General features: G+C 38.6%; 1 protein-coding gene across 1 annotated transcript in view; it reads left to right on the forward strand.

Annotated features, from left to right (window-relative positions):
- CTNNA1 (catenin alpha 1) overlaps positions 1-18426 on the forward strand; it is a 159656-nt gene that overhangs the window by 21034 nt on the left and 120196 nt on the right. The window contains exons 3-4 of the mRNA XM_014584765.1: positions 10794-10960; positions 11474-11593. Coding sequence (XP_014440251.1) covers positions 10794-10960; positions 11474-11593 — 287 coding nt within the window. The remainder of the gene's footprint in view (positions 1-10793; positions 10961-11473; positions 11594-18426) is intronic.

The raw sequence follows: 18426 nt of genomic DNA on the forward strand, positions 1-18426 counted from the left end.
TTTTTTTTTTGTCTCTTTGTGGATGTCTTTTTTCAAATGATCTTCTTACAGTCGTGTCTGTTGTTAGAAGTACTTCCACTTTAATTCCTACCCTTCACATGTTCCTGAGGACTGTGATTAATTTAAAAATTGTTCATTATTGACTTCCATTCTTCCAGTTTCACCATTTAATCTATTTTCTCTTGCTCTTCGTTTAACTTGAGCAGGAAAAACAAAATATAAATTCTGAAAATCATTAACCAGTTGTCATCTGGGAGTTTTATTTTTTAAAGTTGTCTTGCTGACTTAAAATGCAAGTCTCTAGGGTGAAGGCCATATTTTCTTTGACTTGGGATATGTTAGGGATGCTGTCTGTTTCTGGATCACTATCCTTGGATGAACATATGCTACTTTAAAGACTTGGATTCTAATCTGGAAATGAGGAAAAAAGGGGTAAAACTATTAAATTCTAATGTTTTCTTTCTTCTTTTAATTTTTAAAGTGTTTTTAGTTATACCCACAAAAATAAATAACTCTAACTGGGATGATAATATTGGTTTGTCCGGAAAGTCATGATGCATTATTGCATAGGAAAACATAGAAAAATACGTCATGACTTTCTTGACGACCTGGTACTTTTAAGCTATGCTGGGTAATATTAACTGCCTTAATATATTTGTATAGTGTAGCTGAACAGGTTATCTTAGGTATTAGAATTTAGGTTTTGGCATAACTTCAACTGTGATGTTGCAATAACATGATTTCGACTAGTTAATTTCTTGAGAAAGTGATTCCAAGTTGAAATGCATGTTATGCATTTATTTGAATGTGTAATCAGGAAGTAAGTGCCTCTCTTTGGAGTGTTTCTGAATAGCAGCAGGGCACACTTGAATTAGTAAGAAAAATGAGAACATGAATATGTGTGGTACTCTATTTAACTTTTTTCCCCCCTAATCCATTCTGTTAACTGGAAAAAGTAGAAATTTCAAATCTGCTTTCCTTAACCTCAGGTGATGAGGAATGGGGATAGTGAAAGAGGATTTCCAGGCTCTGATTTTGATGGACTTAGCGTATTTAAATGTCTTCAAACAAGGGGACTTGAAAAAGTTTGTGGAAAAATGGAATTAAAAATACCAGTTTATTTTGGTGCCAAAGAAAGAAATTCAAATCCATGCACGTTTTTACATAATATACATTTCCATAAACTTTTTGAAGACTCATATTAAATATTGTGTTGGTTGACTTTCAAAGAGCAGAAGTTTACAGACTAAAGAGAATAACATCTTGGATAGTTCTCTTTTAGAATCTATTAGGAATTCTTTGAATCACTGGCAGTTTAACAGTTGTGGGAGTGGGGCCTGCAGGTGGTGTGGTGGTTGGTGGTTAAAGTGTTGGACTCCCACAGGGTTGATCGTAGTTTGGGTCCTGGACCTGGCAGCTTGCTTTCTTGCTTTCTCTCTATCTTTCTCTCTGCCTCTCTGGTGGGCGCATGTGACTATAGCAGATTAGATAATAATAATAATAATAATAATAAGTAAAATTAATTTTAAAAAATGATGGGTGTATCATTATGGGATCTTCATTTTTTTGCCAAGTATCCCCCCAACTTGATGAGTGGAAATGTGAAAGTAGTGATGATTGAAATGTTTTGTTCAGGTTCACCCTCATGTCACTGAGATCATGGGTTATGCCAGACACACTAATATACCATTTGATCCCTTCTCATAAGGGCTGTGTGATAAAGTCTGTTTCTCTTTGCAACTCTATTGCTGGTTTATCTTCAGTGACAAATGTGGACGATTTTTTATTTTATTACCAGAACATGGAAAATGAATTAAAATTTGGGGGCTTGGATAGGAAGGAGTGGAAAATGTGTATTAACTTTAAAAAAAGCGTATTGTCATTTAAATTTCATTATCTTGAAGTTGATCCTTTCATCTTTTTATTTTTAATTTTTTTCAAGTGGTTTTTGCTATAGGGCACATTCGCTCACCATAAAGACAGAGAGAGACAGAAAGCAAGAAATCACCCACCATGCTACAATCCCTTCTCCTCCATTCTCTTCTTGGGATCCTGGACACGCACACATACGTGTCTGGCGTGAGTTTAAGCCACTGGGTCCAGGACTTGAACCGTGGTCGACTACATGGGAGTCCAGCGACACAGCCATTATGCCAACTGCAGGTCCCTTCATCTTTTTATTTTGTTAAAGTGAGAGTTGGTGGAAGCTGATAAGGAGATGAAAATAGTTATACCACCTTTTGGTTAGATATGTTAATCAGACATATTTAAGAAAATTTGATATAAAGTAGGTTTATCAGTGAAATTTAAGCACTGTAAAATAACTTTTAAGAACTAGAAATCCCAGGATAGAGAAGTTTTAGATATTCAAATGTAGGTTTTTACTATTTACAAAAAACATTGTGTAAAAAGGTGCTAAGCCGTTAAGTATAGGGCAGCTTGTAACAGTTTATCTGAAATGTTATTTTCTTGCTGTTTTTTATTTTATTTTTTCCTATCAGTTACTGCCTCTGTAGAATTAAAAACATTTTAAAAGCAGTGAATCTCCTGTAGTAAACATGAGTTTTGATATTAAGGACAGAAAGGAAAAAAATAAAAATCATCTGTAATTTTGTAACCCAAAGATGAAACCAGTGGCTAAATCCCTGCAGGTTTCTCTTTTATGAATATGCTCACATATGTAGAACTGTGCTCAGTTTTATTTTTTTCACGGAATGGATTTCAAACATCTTTAAGTAATCAGTAAATAGTCTCATACAACATACTTTTTAAAAACTAATTATTTATTTAATTTTATTTATTATTATTTTTCTTTAACTTGATCAGAGAGAGAGAGAAAAAGTGAGAAAGCAAGCCACCAGTTCTGGAACTTGAACCACAGTCAGTCATCTGGGAGTTCAGCACCTCAACATAGTCTGGGTTGTTTTTTAATTGCCAGAGGCCTGTTTGCTTGGCCCGTGTTCTTGCCAGAGAGAAAGGAAGGAGAGGAAGAAAGCACCTCCCGATAGGTATAGTCACATAGCAATATTCTCCATTTCTCCATTCTGTAGGGAATTTGGGCAAACTTGCACATGTTCCTGATATGTTTTTCAAGCTGCTAGGGTTAGGATTCAAACCATAGTTGACTATGTGGAATTTGACTACCTGAACCACTAGGTTGTGGGACCAGCCTGCTTTTTAATTAATAAGTTAATTAATTAATTGCCAGAGGTCGCAAATACTTGGAAAATACTTATAAATGTTTTTTTTTTAGTTGTCAGAGAACACACGAGTGCATCCCTAATGGGATATGTTCACAATGCAATCATTTTTCCTCTGTTTCTCCAGCTGGTCAATATTTTGGGCCTGCATGCACAGGTGCCCAGCATGTTTTCCAAGCTGTTGGAGCTGGGATTTGAACCATAGTCAGGATTAGCTCTCCTTGCAGAGCATTCAGCCATTGTTCTATGGGGCTGGCCCATTGTACAACATACTTTTTAATGGCTAAATACCTTCTGTAGAGTAATGTGATTTAGGAAATTTTTTTGGTACCAGCAAACTAAAGTCATTGCTTTAATATTGTTAAGACCAGAGTGTTACTTGCTTTTCAAAATTTTTAAAAAAGTATGGTAAATAGATAGGGCCTTTTTTTAAAAAAAAAAAAATTAAAGACTGAAAACTACCATTGTTAGTCTGAGATATCTGAGAAGAAATAAGGTTTTAGGCAGTTAGAAATAATTTTGAGTTAAAAACAGTTACTGGCCTAGGTCATCTGGGAAATCAGTGGGAGAGGAGTCAAAATCCCATGCATTGGCATGAAATGAATAATTTGAACATGTTTAAGTTGGTTGATAGCATTTAACCTTTTACCTGGAAATGTTTGTTATTTAAGTACAGGACTATTTTTGTTTGTTTGCAGAGGTATGTGCAGGTGGATATCTTTGCTTTTTGGGGGGGAGATTTTTGCTATAGGGTACATGTGCTCGCCAGCCAGACAGACAGAAACAGAGAGACAGAAAGCAAGAAATCATGGCCACACCGCAATCCCTTCTCCGTTTTCCTCTCAGGATCTTGGGCACGCATGCACATGCGCCCTGCATGAGTTTTAAGCCACTGGGTCTAGGACTCGAACCACAGTTGACTACATGGGAGTCCAGCAACATAGCCATGATGGTAACTGCTGGTCCCTTAATTATAATTTTTAAAAATGTTTGCCAGGGGGCCAGCAGGTGGCATGGTGGTTAAGCTGCTGGACTCTGACATGGCTGACCATGGTTCGAGTCCCAGACCTAGTGGCTTGCTTTCTCACCTCCCAATCCGTCTCTGGTGAGCACATGTGTCCTATAGCTAGTTAAAGTAGTAATAATAATAATAAAGTATGAAAAAATGTTTCTCAGTGGGCATATGTGCTCGCCAGGGAGACAGAGAGAGAGAGAGAGAGAGAGCGAGAGAGAGCAGCATGTTTTCCAAGCTGTTGGAGCTGGGATTTGAACCATAGTCAGGATTAGCTCTCCTTGCAGAGCATTCAGCCATTGTTCTATGGGGCTGGCCCATTGTACAACATACTTTTTAATGGCTAAATACCTTCTGTAGAGTAATGTGATTTAGGAAATTTTTTTGGTACCAGCAAACTAAAGTCATTGCTTTAATATTGTTAAGACCAGAGTGTTACTTGCTTTTCAAAATTTTTAAAAAAGTATGGTAAATAGATAGGGCCTTTTTTTAAAAAAAAAAAAATTAAAGACTGAAAACTACCATTGTTAGTCTGAGATATCTGAGAAGAAATAAGGTTTTAGGCAGTTAGAAATAATTTTGAGTTAAAAACAGTTACTGGCCTAGGTCATCTGGGAAATCAGTGGGAGAGGAGTCAAAATCCCATGCATTGGCATGAAATGAATAATTTGAACATGTTTAAGTTGGTTGATAGCATTTAACCTTTTACCTGGAAATGTTTGTTATTTAAGTACAGGACTATTTTTGTTTGTTTGCAGAGGTATGTGCAGGTGGATATCTTTGCTTTTTGGGGGGGAGATTTTTGCTATAGGGTACATGTGCTCGCCAGCCAGACAGACAGAAACAGAGAGACAGAAAGCAAGAAATCATGGCCACACCGCAATCCCTTCTCCGTTTTCCTCTCAGGATCTTGGGCACGCATGCACATGCGCCCTGCATGAGTTTTAAGCCACTGGGTCTAGGACTCGAACCACAGTTGACTACATGGGAGTCCAGCAACATAGCCATGATGGTAACTGCTGGTCCCTTAATTATAATTTTTAAAAATGTTTGCCAGGGGGCCAGCAGGTGGCATGGTGGTTAAGCTGCTGGACTCTGACATGGCTGACCATGGTTCGAGTCCCAGACCTAGTGGCTTGCTTTCTCACCTCCCAATCCGTCTCTGGTGAGCACATGTGTCCTATAGCTAGTTAAAGTAGTAATAATAATAATAAAGTATGAAAAAATGTTTCTCAGTGGGCATATGTGCTCGCCAGGGAGACAGAGAGAGAGAGAGAGAGAGAGCGAGAGAGAGCGAGCGCCCTTCACTGGAAATGCTACAATCCCTTTTCTTCCCTTCTCCTCCCCCAGCATGCATGCATGCACACACACATACCCCTAGTATGTTTCTGAGTCTGTTGAGTCCAGATTCAGACTGTAGAGCCGGCTGTGTGTGATCTGGCTCCTTTAGCTAGGTCATGCATCCAGCCTGCTTTCTTTGTTTTAAAGGAGCAATATAATAGAATACCACATGTTTCTTAGGTTCCGGTTAAAAAAGAAAAACCTGGGCCAGCAGGTCGTGTGGTGGTTAAGGAACTGGATTCCCAAATGGTCTGATGGCTTTGATATCACACCGAGACACATGTATGTGCATGCAGGCCCAAAGTTCTGAGGGGAGAATGGAGAAGGGATTGTGATTTGTCCATTCCCCTCTGGGGGTGTTTTTTTTTTTTTTTTTTGCTATAGGGCACGTGCGCTCGCCAGACAGACAGAGACAGAGAGACAGAAAGCGAGAAATCACCCCCCAGGGGGGATGGTCATGCCGCAATCCCTTCTCCTCCGTTCTCCTCTCGGGATCTTGGGCACGCATGCACACGCGCCCGGCGTGAGTTTTAAGCCACCGGGTCCGGGACGCGAACCGCGGTCTACTATGTGGGAGTCCAGAGACATAACCATTATGCTAACTGCATAGCCATTATGCTAACTGCTGGTTCCCTCTGGGGGTGATTTTATCACTTTCCTGACACCTAAAGAAAAAGAAAACTAAGGTGTTTTTGTTTGTTTGTTTTGTTTTTTACTGGTTCTCATTCTCTCACTATATGTTTTCTCTCTATATATGTATCTAATACACACACACACACACACACACACACACACAGTCTCACTCTTTTAAGCCTGTCTTTTCTCTGTGGCTTTATAAAGTATGATTGCTTTTAGAATTTACTCAAGATATATGATGCTTCAGAAAGACGTTGTTGTCGTCTTATTGGAATAAGGAACTGTGGGCTTAGGAGTTCACTTTCTTTTTGGGGGGAGGGGGAGAGGCTTTTGCTATAGGGCACGTGTGCTCGCCAGAAAGACAGAGACAGAAAGTGAGAAATCACCCCCCAGGGGAGATGTCCACACTGCAGTCCCTTCTCCTCCAGTCTCCTCTCAAGATCTTGGGCACGCACACACATGCGCCTGGTGTGAGTTTAAGCCACCGGGTCTGGAACTCGAACCGTGGTTGACTACATGGGAGTCCAGTGACATTGCCATTATGCCAACTGTTGGTCCCGAGCGATTCACTCTCTATGAACTCCGGAGGACCTAACTTTTTATCACCAGCTTAATAAAGAGTATCAGGGGATGACAGATGATTTCATGGCATGTTGTCCAGTAGTAGTGGGTTCTTGCTCTTTTTCTCTTTTTCTTTTAAAATTTGCTATAGGGCATTTGTGCTGGCCAGAGAGGAGGGGAAAGGGAGAGAGAAATAAAGAGATCATGAGAAAGCACCGCCCAGAGGGATGGATGGCTATGCCACAATCCCTTCTCCTTTTTGGATTTTGGGTACACGTGAACATGGCACCCAGAATGTTTTTCAAGCTGCTGGATCCTGGACTGGAACCACACAGTTGGCCATGTGGGATCCAACCACCTTAACTATTATGCCACCATCTGGCCCAGTAGTGGGTTGTTTTCATCTCCTTTATATCTTTGTTAATACCAGCTGTATTGGGTCATGTTTTTCTACGCAACAATGCATCACAACTTTCCTGACGACCCAATAGTGTAATGTAGTTGACTGGAGACAGTTGAGATAAGGCCAGAAGGCTCATTATGGACTTTACTCTCGCTATGTGACCTTGGATAGATTTCCTATCTGCCTTAGTTTCTGCAGGTTGCCCTTTCAGGTGCAAGAAAGGTGCATTTGCTTTCTTAGTAATGTGCTTTGTAAACTAATTGACAGTTTTCTTTTTTACATTTTAATTCTTGATATTTTACATTTAATCAAAAACTTGTTAAATATCTCAAGTTAATCTTGGCAACATACTCCTTTTATTGAAATGACCTTCAACAGAAATTTGAGGACATTGTTTTTAAATTATTTTAGTTTGACCGGAGAGGGACAGAGACAGGGAGGGAGAGAGAGAGAGAGCGAGTGAGCGAGCGAGCATGCCGCTGGGTCCAAGATTGGAGCCACAGTTGGTCATGTGGGAGTCCAGCACCCTTAGCCATTACGCCACCTGCTGGCCCGAGGACATTGTTTTTAGATATAGACTTATTTACATGTTTGTTCATGGTTTTGTGAATAGAGAAAATTTAAATGCATTAATCCCTCAATGTGTTTCTGATATATTTTTTCATTACTAATACCATATGTTAGCCCTGAAATTAAGGATTTGCTATTATCACTGTGAGCCAAGAGATAGGGTAGATGTAAATGTGTTTAATTTGCCTTGCTTCTTCCTTCCAGTTCTACCTGTTTGCTGTCATTGATTTGATACTACTTTGGAATGATGTCAGACTAGCCATAGGAGGCATGAGGCTTTTTTTTTTTTTTTAAAAAAAGAGAGATATTTGCTATAGGGCATGTGCACTGGCTGGCAAGACAGACAGAAAGCAAGAAATCACCCCCTGGGGGAATGGCCATGCTGCAATTCATTCTTCCATTCTTCTTTCTGGACTATGGGCACAGGTGTGTGCACACGTTCTGCCTGACATGAGTTTCAAATCACTGGCTCCAGGACTCCAGTACGTGGGAGTCCAGTGACATAACCATTACGCCATCTGCTGGTCCCTGAAGGCATAAGACTGTTCAAGGGGAACCTGGGTGAGAATGAGAATTTAGAAGGTTGTGATGGAAAGTGGTTGTGATGAAAAGGATGACAGTATCCTAGAGAAATTGACATCAAAAAGTCACGTTAAAGTAACACTTAGAGATATTTCGTGACATTGAAAATGCAAAGAATAAAATGGTAGAAATGGATTCAAACTTAGAAATGTGATAATTTTTTAAGGAAAAAATAGATGCTCACTGTGTACTCCAATTTAAATGACAAGTAGAAGGCAAGCAAGCATTGTTCAAACTACGTTTAAGTGTTTTTATAGACAAATAAAATTCTTAGTGTTATATAAAGTTTTAAGTTAGTGTATTAAATATTAGTTGTCTATTTTTTCACATCTGTATATATTTATACATGACAGTAAAGGAGTTTTTAATGCTTTGATAAAAATTTTTAAAGGTCACAGAACAATCTTATTTCCCAGTGATGATTAAAATCACTTTGTACTGTTTCTGCTTGTATTGTCATTTTTATGGTCTTGTTCTATTGTATGAAGTGAAGATTACTAGTATTATCATCTTTGTTTAACAACTGTGAAAACTGAGATCTATTTAGCAGTTAAGCTGAGGTTTCTGTCTCTCTGACTTTGTTATACAGTTACCCCTACACAGAACTAAAAATAAATAAAAACAGAAGAAAAATTCCTTTATTAGGCACTTGGTTTTTCTTCCTTTTGGTAGCAGGCCAGATTATTGCAAGAGTAGTCTTACTTCTAACTTATTCTGTTGCCCTTGAAATTTGGTCCCTGCACCTTCCACGAAGCTGCCCCAACCCCCAGACATTGCCCCTCTGCTTGGAATGTCCTTCCTTTAGATAGCCACATTGCTCCTGCAGTTTCCTTTTTTAAGACAATAATGTCTACCTTGTTTTCACTACTTTTTAAATATATTTTTTCTAAGAATTATTTATTTTTTATTTATTATGATTATTGTTATTATTTTAATTTGACCAGAGAGAGAGAAAGGGAAAGTAAGAAAGCAAGCTACCAGGTCCAGGGCTTGAACTGTAGTTGGCCATGTGGGAGTTCAGTGCCTTAACCACTGTGCTACCTACTGGCCTCCAGACTCTGTTTATTTAAAAAATTTTTTCTTTTGTGAGAGAGCAAAAAGACAGATGTAATTAACTTTAAGGGTGTCTTGTCACTCAGGGATCCCATTTCTCCAGCCCTCCAGACATTCAAGATCACTTGGTAAACATTCTCAGTTGGCCAAGTGGCTCCAGCAGTTCAGATTGGTACCGTACTGCTGTCCCACTGGCTGGGCCAGTGTTGTTACTGTTCTTGGTTTTTACATTTATTCATTTTGCATTCATTTCTTCTATGAGCAAGTGAGAAAGAGAGAGAGAATGCATGTTTGTGAACATCCCCAATAGGGTCCTGAATCACCCCTAGTCCTGAACCAGCCTGGGGTTCATGAAAACTTATGTACCCTTCAAACTCAAGGAGGTCTCCAGTTTCAGGAATCTTCCCACATGGAACTGCCTCCCAGAGCCTGCGTTTTACTCCTATGCCACGATCTGACCCTGTTTTGTTTTAAATACAGATCACATATATTTATAATTTCATCTTTTTTCTTCATAAGCTTTAATATTTTTTCATATATGTGTTAGTATTTGCATAGTAGTCAATTATAGACTACACTACAATTTACTTAACTAGATGCTCATTGTTCAGTATTGAAGTTGTTGTCAGTGTTTTATTATAAGTAAAATGAATGAGTCAGTAGCTGAATTCCATGTTTTCACATAGTGAGGAGTCTCTGTTAGGGCTGTATACATTAGATAGTTGGGGTGGTTAGTAAAAGTAAAATTTGGTGGTACTACATAATGATTGCCATATTTTTGTATCATTCTGTGAGGGGAGATTATATTTCAGGGTCAGTTACATGGTGTTCTCCCAAATCTTGGATTTTTTGGGGGATGCATTTAATATTCTATTTTTGGAAAGGAGTATTATTAGTCCAAGGGAAGTGTTCTTTTCATTTGTTTGGTTTTTTGGTTGTGTATTTTTTTTGGCCAGAGGGCACATGCACTTGACAGAGAAGTGGGGGGGAGGACTCCCTTTGGGGCATGATCATGCTACAATCTTTTCTCCTCCATTTTGCTCTCCTTTTGGGATTTTGGGCACATGTGCACAAAGTGCCTATGTTTTTCAAGCCTCTGAGTCTGGGACTTGAACTGCATGATCACACACAGGGGATCCACCTCCTTTAAACTACTAGGCCATAGTCTGGCCTGGGAAGAAGTATTGTTAAGCCTCTTGATATATAGTGCCAAGTCATTATACCACTATTTTGCTTTTGCTAGCAATATATGATGATGAGTTTTTAGTGATAGTTATAAAACAAAACAAAGTGAAGAAAGCAAACAATAAAAATTTAAACCGTTATACTAAATTGTACATGAAATAAACCAAGTTTGAGCTAGTTTTCTTTGCTTTAAATGTAGATCAGTTATTTGGATTAATTCCTGCTGAATTTGTTTGTTTCTGTGAAACAGGTGATTTGATGAAGAGTGCTGCGGGAGAGTTTGCAGATGATCCCTGCTCTTCTGTGAAGCGAGGCAACATGGTTCGGGCAGCTAGAGCTTTGCTCTCTGCTGTTACCCGGCTGCTGATTTTGGCTGACATGGCAGATGTCTACAAATTACTTGTTCAGCTGAATGTTGTAAGTACAGGGCTATGTCTGTAATTTGTTCTATCACAGTGAAGCTGCTATTGGCCATATTTAGTTTAGCATTCCTTAGGATTTAGTTTGGTTTTGAGCTTGGTTTATCTAAATGGATCAGGGATGTTTTGTTTAATTTCTATTTACTCCTATATTCCAACTACACATGGTACTGGCTATGCTGTGAGCCAGTATTCTTCTGATGAAGAACTAGTAGCAAAGATATTATTTTGACTCCTTGCCTTCTGGAGTAGTGATTAAACATTTCCTTGTACTGGAGTTCCAGAATTGAGAAACCAAGGTACATTAGATTGTATAATTTTTAGGTAGAAGTCCATATAATAGTATCCTTTCCACCTGTTAAGCTGCTCAAATGTTTGGGGTCCATGTAAACTCAAAAGCCTTAAGCTTAGATTGCTTTCTAAGTAGCAGTGAAAATGAATAACAAATTCTTAGTCACTGTTTTTATCTACAGACTTGCCTGAATTTTTATTTTTTGGTCATGTTTTATAGGTAGAAGATGGTATCTTGAAACTGAGGAATGCTGGCAATGAACAAGACTTAGGAATACAGTATAAAGCCCTGAAACCTGAAGTGGATAAGCTGAATATTATGGCAGCCAAAAGACAACAGGTACGTGCATAATTTGGGTATATATTAAAATAGTTTATTTTACTGTCTCTTGGAATAGTTAGTGTTATCACCGTAGTACTGTCCAGCCCCTCCATTGAAGCATGTAAAAGAAAAGGTATCTTTTCATTATTGTACTGTTAATAAAGCTGTGATTAAGTTACATTCATATTGTGCTCCTTTTTTAATTCTTGTGAAAATTGTATTTTAAATAACTTGGTGATTTGCAGTGAAGATAGTGTCTACAGAGGTGATAGGCCTTTATTATATGTATTCAATGATTAACCTGAGTTAGTGATAGAGTTTAATTGAGATTTTTAAAAACCCGAAACCAGTTAAAACGTACTTGTAATTATCTATGTCAGAAAGTTTCTCTACATAGTTCGTACTCCACCTGCACCATGTTTTGTCATTATTAAGTGTTTCTTATTAATCACTATTTATGGTTTCTGTCATGTCGCATGTGGGTCATTGTTCTTATTTTCCAAGCTCTGATACTTTTTGATGTTTTGTTTTGAGATGCTTTGAAACTCTTCCTGTGCCTTTCCTGTTGAATTCTCTTTCAGATGTATATTGTTTCAGGTGTGTGTTCTGAAGGGAGGATGCACACACTGCCATCTAGTTTCTTTCAGCTTCCATAGTCCTGATCACACATATGCCTTTACTAGCAGCCCTGAAAAGATGAGTTGTTATTTTTGTTAGCCAGTACCTGTATCAGTATAATTTGTACTATAGTTCACAGAAGACCCAGCTCCTCAACTACTTAAGTACAGTGGGTAATGGGTGATTTATTTTCTCACTAACTAGAAGTTGAACCTAGGTTAAATGACTTCAGGGTTTTTTTTTTTTTGCCATAGGGTGCGTGCACTCGCCAGAAAGACAGAGAGAGACAAAGAGACAGAAAGCAAGAAATCACCCCCCGGGGGGGGGATGGTCACACCACAATCCCTTCTCCTCTATTCTTCTCTTAGGATCTTGGACACACACGTACACGGCATGAGTTTAAGCCACTGGGTACAGGGCTTGAACCACGATCAACTACACGGGAGTCCAATGACGTAGCCATTATGCCAACTGCTGGTCCCGGCTTCAAGGTTGTTAAATTTAAGGCTTTTAAGTGTCATCAAGGATCTATGTTTTTGACATTTTTCAATACTGCCATCGCTTATGTTGATATCCTATAACTTGATGGCTGTAGAAGCTCTAGGTATGATATTTGTACACATTAACATGTCCAATGAGGAAAAATAATAATGATTGGTTTTTCTATATGTCTTTATTTATAAAAAGCTGTCTAGAAGCCCCAGCAGACATGCCCTAAATTAGGATTGTGCAACATGTCTTTTTTTTTTTTTATTTTTCACTGGCAAGAGGAAAGGAATTACACCATACCTAATTCAGAGTTACCAAGAGTTGCTCCATGATAGAGATAACCTTCCTGAGGACAGAAACACCCAACAATAACCCTGACAAGGGGAAGAAATGGGATTGGGTTGGACTGAGGAATGTATGTGGGCAACTTACTATGATGTCTAGACTTTATTCATTAAGGGAAGATGTTGTTGGGGCCAGCAGTTAGCGTAGTGGCTATGTCTCTGAACTCCAACGTAGTCGACCATGGTTCGCGTCCCGGACCCGGTGGCTTGAAACTCACACCCGGCACGTATGCATGTGTGTCCAAGATCCCGAGAGGAGTATGGAGGAGAAGGAATTGCGGTGTGGCCATCCCCCCGGGGAGTGATTTCTCGCTTTCTGTCTCTCTGTCTGTCTCTGTCTGTCTGGCGAGCGCACGTGCCCTATAGCAAAAACCTCTCAAAAAAAAAAAAAAAAGGGAAGATGCTGTCAATACTGTAAATGTCTTAACATATCACAACCTCACCCCTAGAGACTTCTTAGTCATTTAGTTATATTTATGTTACTATAAAATAACTACCACTGAGGGGACCAGTAGTTAGCATAATGGCTATGTCGCTGGACTCCCATGTAGTCAACCGTGGTTTGTGTCCTGGACCTGGTGGCTTAAAACTCATGCCAGGCACATGTGCGTGCGTGCCCAAGATCCCGAGAGGAGAATGGAGAAGAAGGGATTGTGGCGTGGCCATCCCCCCTGTGGGGTGATTTCTCGCTTTCTGTCTCTCTGTTTCTCTTTGTCTGTCTGGCAAGCGCACGCGCCCTATAGTGAAAACCTCTCCCCCCCCCCAAAAAAAAAAAGAAAAAAGAAAAAAAATAACTACCACTGAGTTAAGGGGATTAAATTAAATAATGTATATGCTGTGTTTAATGTACTGTCAGATCCTGAGAAGGCTCTCTTCAGTGGGCAATTGGTGAGTAGTAGTTTACTGTTCCTATTTTAAGTTATAAGAGGTGATTAGACTACCTTTAGGTACAGAGTACCAGATTTTCTGTTTTGAGTATTTAATATTACACATGTTAATATGTATAGCTAGATTTGTTATCCCACCAGAGTAATTTAGTTAGCATAGGCTCAGTGTATTTTTATCATTTATTCTTGTGTCTTAGTCTCTGTACTTTGCACACTCCTGGCTACCTGGGTTCTTCTGGTAACTGCTGCCTCCTTTTGTACCTTCAGATTCAAATGTCCTAACAACTTTATGGTTTCCTTGCACTTTGCCCGTATCTTTGTAACACAGTCCCCAAATCATCCTTGAATTACCCAATTTGATTTACTGTTTTTCTTTTTCCTTTTTTTTCTGCTGGGATCTGGAGTGACACATTTTTCCATTTTCTAGAGTTTATAGAATGTCGTGGTCATTTATGATTTTCCTTGGGCCTAATTTTTTTTTTTTTTAATATTTGACTTTAACCTCTTACACAAGAATCTATTCAGTAGGCTCGTCATAGGCTCCCGTGTGCACCTTGTTCACAAAATGATCTTTTAAGGTCTAGCCTTGCACAATATACCTATAAATGAGTGCTTTTCATGGAAATCCTACTCATTTTGTCTTAAGGCCCCAACCTGGTGGAAAGTTCATTTTCCCTTTTGGGTACTGCTAACTGGCCTTCTTTATGAACTGATCATGTTTTTCCATAAGTATGTTTTCTGGCAGTATTTCTTCACTGCTGTATAACTAAACCCCTGGGCTATTTTCCCCTTTAACTTTTTCTTCTTTCCCCAGGCATTTCATGTAATCACTTGCTTTTTCATTAAGACTTTCATCTCTGTAGGTCATCTTAGTCCAGAAAAGGAATATTTTCCTTAAGAGCACTCACTATTCAAGTGTGATGTGAGTACTGGCTCCATTAGTCAATATCAATATTGTATCATTTAAGCATCAGCCACCTATTAGGTAAAAACCTCAGAAAGTTTCAGGACTTTTAGAATTTACCTATTCTCAAGGTTTGTCTGGAATATGTTATGGGGGTGGTGATATTTCCAAAAATAATAATGGTAACTCTAATAAGGTGTTTATTATGTGCCAAACACAGTTTTAAACCCTTTATAAACAAACTTATTTAATCTTCACAAAATAGGGTAAGATGGGTACTATAATTAGTTGCATGTTAATTTTTACAGACGAACGATAGAACAGAGAAGTAATCTAGCAAATCCTGGAAGAGCCAGGATTTCAACCCAGGCTATCCAGTCCCAGAATCCCCAGGGGATAAGGATTTTGTCTTGGTTTCCCAATTGGTTCTATAATCCCTAGTGCCTAGAACAATACCTGGATTTAATAGTGTTTAATAAATATGTATTTCTTTAACAAGTGAGTGAATAAACTATAGATCCATCCTGGAATGGAATTCTAAGTGTGGTCCTAATCTGTTACTTTCTTGGGCTAGAATATTACTTATTGATTAGAAGTGTTGCATTTCCATCCGACTCCAGGCTCCTCTTTGTATGTGAGGATAAAAGTGAGGGGAGAGGGAAGGATGGGCCAGCATTACCTTGCCTCACATTGTCAGCTCTGGCTCCCCAGCATGCTAGAGATGGGGTGCTTTGATGTTTACATTTCATTTACTCACGTACAGAGAGCTTGTTGAGGTATTTGGTGGAAACTTAATACTTCTTTTTTTCATACCTAGTGCATAAACTCTGGCCTTATTATTTTTTTGAAAACTCAGACAGATGCATCAATAGTGGTATTATTAGTGTTTTATTTTAAAATAATCTGAACTCTTTGCATTGTTTAATCAAGGACTTTTTTTTCTTTCTTCCTTTTTTTTTTTCATTTTTCCTTTTCAGGTTTTTGCCATAGGGCACATGCCTTCACTGGAGAGAGGCAGACAGAGGGAAAATGAGAAATCATCCCTTCTCCATTCTCCTCTCAGACTCAGGCTGCCAGGTCCAAGACTCGAACTGTGTTTGACCATGTGGGAGTCCAGTGCTTTAACCACTATGCCACCTGCTGGCCCCTATAATATTATATTGTTAAGGAGAGAAATGGAAGCAAACTTTCATTGAGTTTCCAGCTATTGAGTAGAAATAGTTTTATAAATTACTTAGAAGTCAGCTTTTATTTCTTGCAGTAGCATTGGATATATAGTTCATATTGCATTTATTTATTTTTTTAATTACCAGAGGGTACATGTGCTTACCCGGGGGAGGAAGCAGGGGAGAGAGAGAGAAGAGATCGAAGTTGAGATTTCTTGTGCTATGGGGTTAGCCTCAGATTATATTTAAAGCACTATTTCCTATTTATGTTATCTGTTTTGCTGTTCCTAAGTCCGGTTGAACATAATTAGATTGAAGTTGGGGAATCTTGAAGGCTAATATAGACCCAGGGGCTCCAGTTTCATAAGTAATTTATTACATTGCTTACTAGCTCATTTTTCTCAGTAATCCAGGTTACTTATCAGTACTTACGTATCTTGACAATAATACCTTTGATTGATCATTGTGGTAGTGTCCATTTTTGTAACTTAACTAAATCTAGTTTCTTTGTGCTAAGACAAAAACAGTCTTAAAGAGAGAAAGTAGAACTCTTTAGCTGTTAGGGTAAATGACAGTATTTAGTTGCCATTTTTGTTTTCATCATATTGGGTCATCGGATGATCATATTGGGTCATCGGTTGCTTTTCTGGCAACCCAGTAGATTAAAATATATTCCATATATATGCATGTGTGTGTGTGTGTGTGTGTGTGGAGATTATACACACACACACACACACACACATATGTAATCCATATTATTTATAGATAAATACTTATATCTACATATATCTATATATCGATATAGATACATATATCTCCACCATACTTGTTAGATAAGAGTCTGTCAGAGATGCGCTGTGGTAGGGACGAGACATTTAGAAAATGCCACACAGAACATGTGCACTAGCTGTTTAAGCATAACTTGTCATAACTTGAGTCTTAATGATCACCAGTTTTCTCAATCCAGAGAGTCCCATTTGTAATTTTTGGAAAAGTAAAAAGTCTACTATATCAGACTGGACAGTGCCTTAGGAAGGTCAGGCATGGAATAGTAATTCTGGCACCTATTAACTTTCAGTGACCATGAGTGACTTGGTACCTTTTGTAAGAGGCTGTAGGTTAAAGGTACCTTGGAGGAATGCCAAAGCTGATTGCAAAGCATTTAATAAAACAGAGGGCAGTATAAGGACTTAAAAGCAAGTGCCTCCCTAGAAGACTTAGAGTCCCTGAGATTGTAGTGAGGGCAAGGCATTTAGAAATGCCACATAGAACATGTGCACCAGCTGTTTAAGTGTAAAGTTTAATCACAGCACCTTGTCATAGCTAGAATCTTGAAATGATCACTGATTCTTTAAATCCACAGGGTCCTGTTCCTGAATATTTAGTGTAATATACTGTCCTACAGGGCATTTGGAGTGCTGTGAGCTATTGTAAATTCAGATTCCAAACGAGAAGAGAATTGTAGGAGGAAAAGTAAGCTGTCATATTATACAAGGTTTGAATAAAGATGCAAACCTAATACATTTCATACTAAGATGAAGTTTAAGAAAAAGGAAGCAATTTGGTCTCTAATGGTTAATTAGGAACTCATCTAGAAAGATGAGCCATTTAATAGCCAAGTCAGACTTTTAAATAAGTAATTGACTTTGACCTTTCTAAGTTAGTTTTCTTCTATGTTTATACATGCAGTACTTAACTTTCAAAGACTTAAAAATTTATACTCTAGGATTCAGTTGGTAATATTAAAATTGAAATTCTTTGATCACATGTAAAATAGAATTGGAATAGATCTGGTGGTCATATTTATCACCTGTGTTCCTCTTCTGTGATCCACATTTACTAAAGACTTATTTTCATTTTTTCTTCCTTTCTTTTGAGTAATTTAAGTAATAACAGAAAACCAGAAATACCCCCCTTTTTTTTTTTTTTCTTTTGGAGAGGTTTTTGCTATAAGGGTGCGTGCGCTCGCCAGACAGACAGAGAGACAGAAAGCGAGAAATCACCCCCCAGGGGGGATGGCCACGCCGCAGTCCCTTCTCCTCCATTCTCCTCTTGGGATCTTGGGCACCCACGCACACACGCCCGGTGTGAGTTTTAAGCCACTAGGTCCAGGATGCGAACTGCAGTCGACTACATGGGAGTCCAGCGACTTAGCCATTACGCTAACTGCTGGTCCCAGAAATATCTTCTTCTAATCTTGCTTATTGCTGGTATCACTTATGTGTCACTTAGCATATTCACCTACTCAGCCTACCAAGTAGATGCCGTTATTGAAAATGATACAAGAAACCTCAAATCCTTTTAGCTGTAGATTATAATTATGGGATAGAAGAAATTGAAAAAAGACAGTTTGACTTAAGACTGTATCTATACATGGTATCATAGATTGAAATCATGGAGCATATGAGCTTTCACTTTTTATGGCTTATTTACCTATGAAATG

The sequence above is a fragment of the Tupaia chinensis genome, unplaced genomic scaffold (genome assembly GCF_000334495.1).
Source record: "Tupaia chinensis unplaced genomic scaffold, TupChi_1.0 Scaffold147608_1, whole genome shotgun sequence".
Lineage (NCBI taxonomy): Eukaryota > Metazoa > Chordata > Mammalia > Scandentia > Tupaiidae > Tupaia > Tupaia belangeri.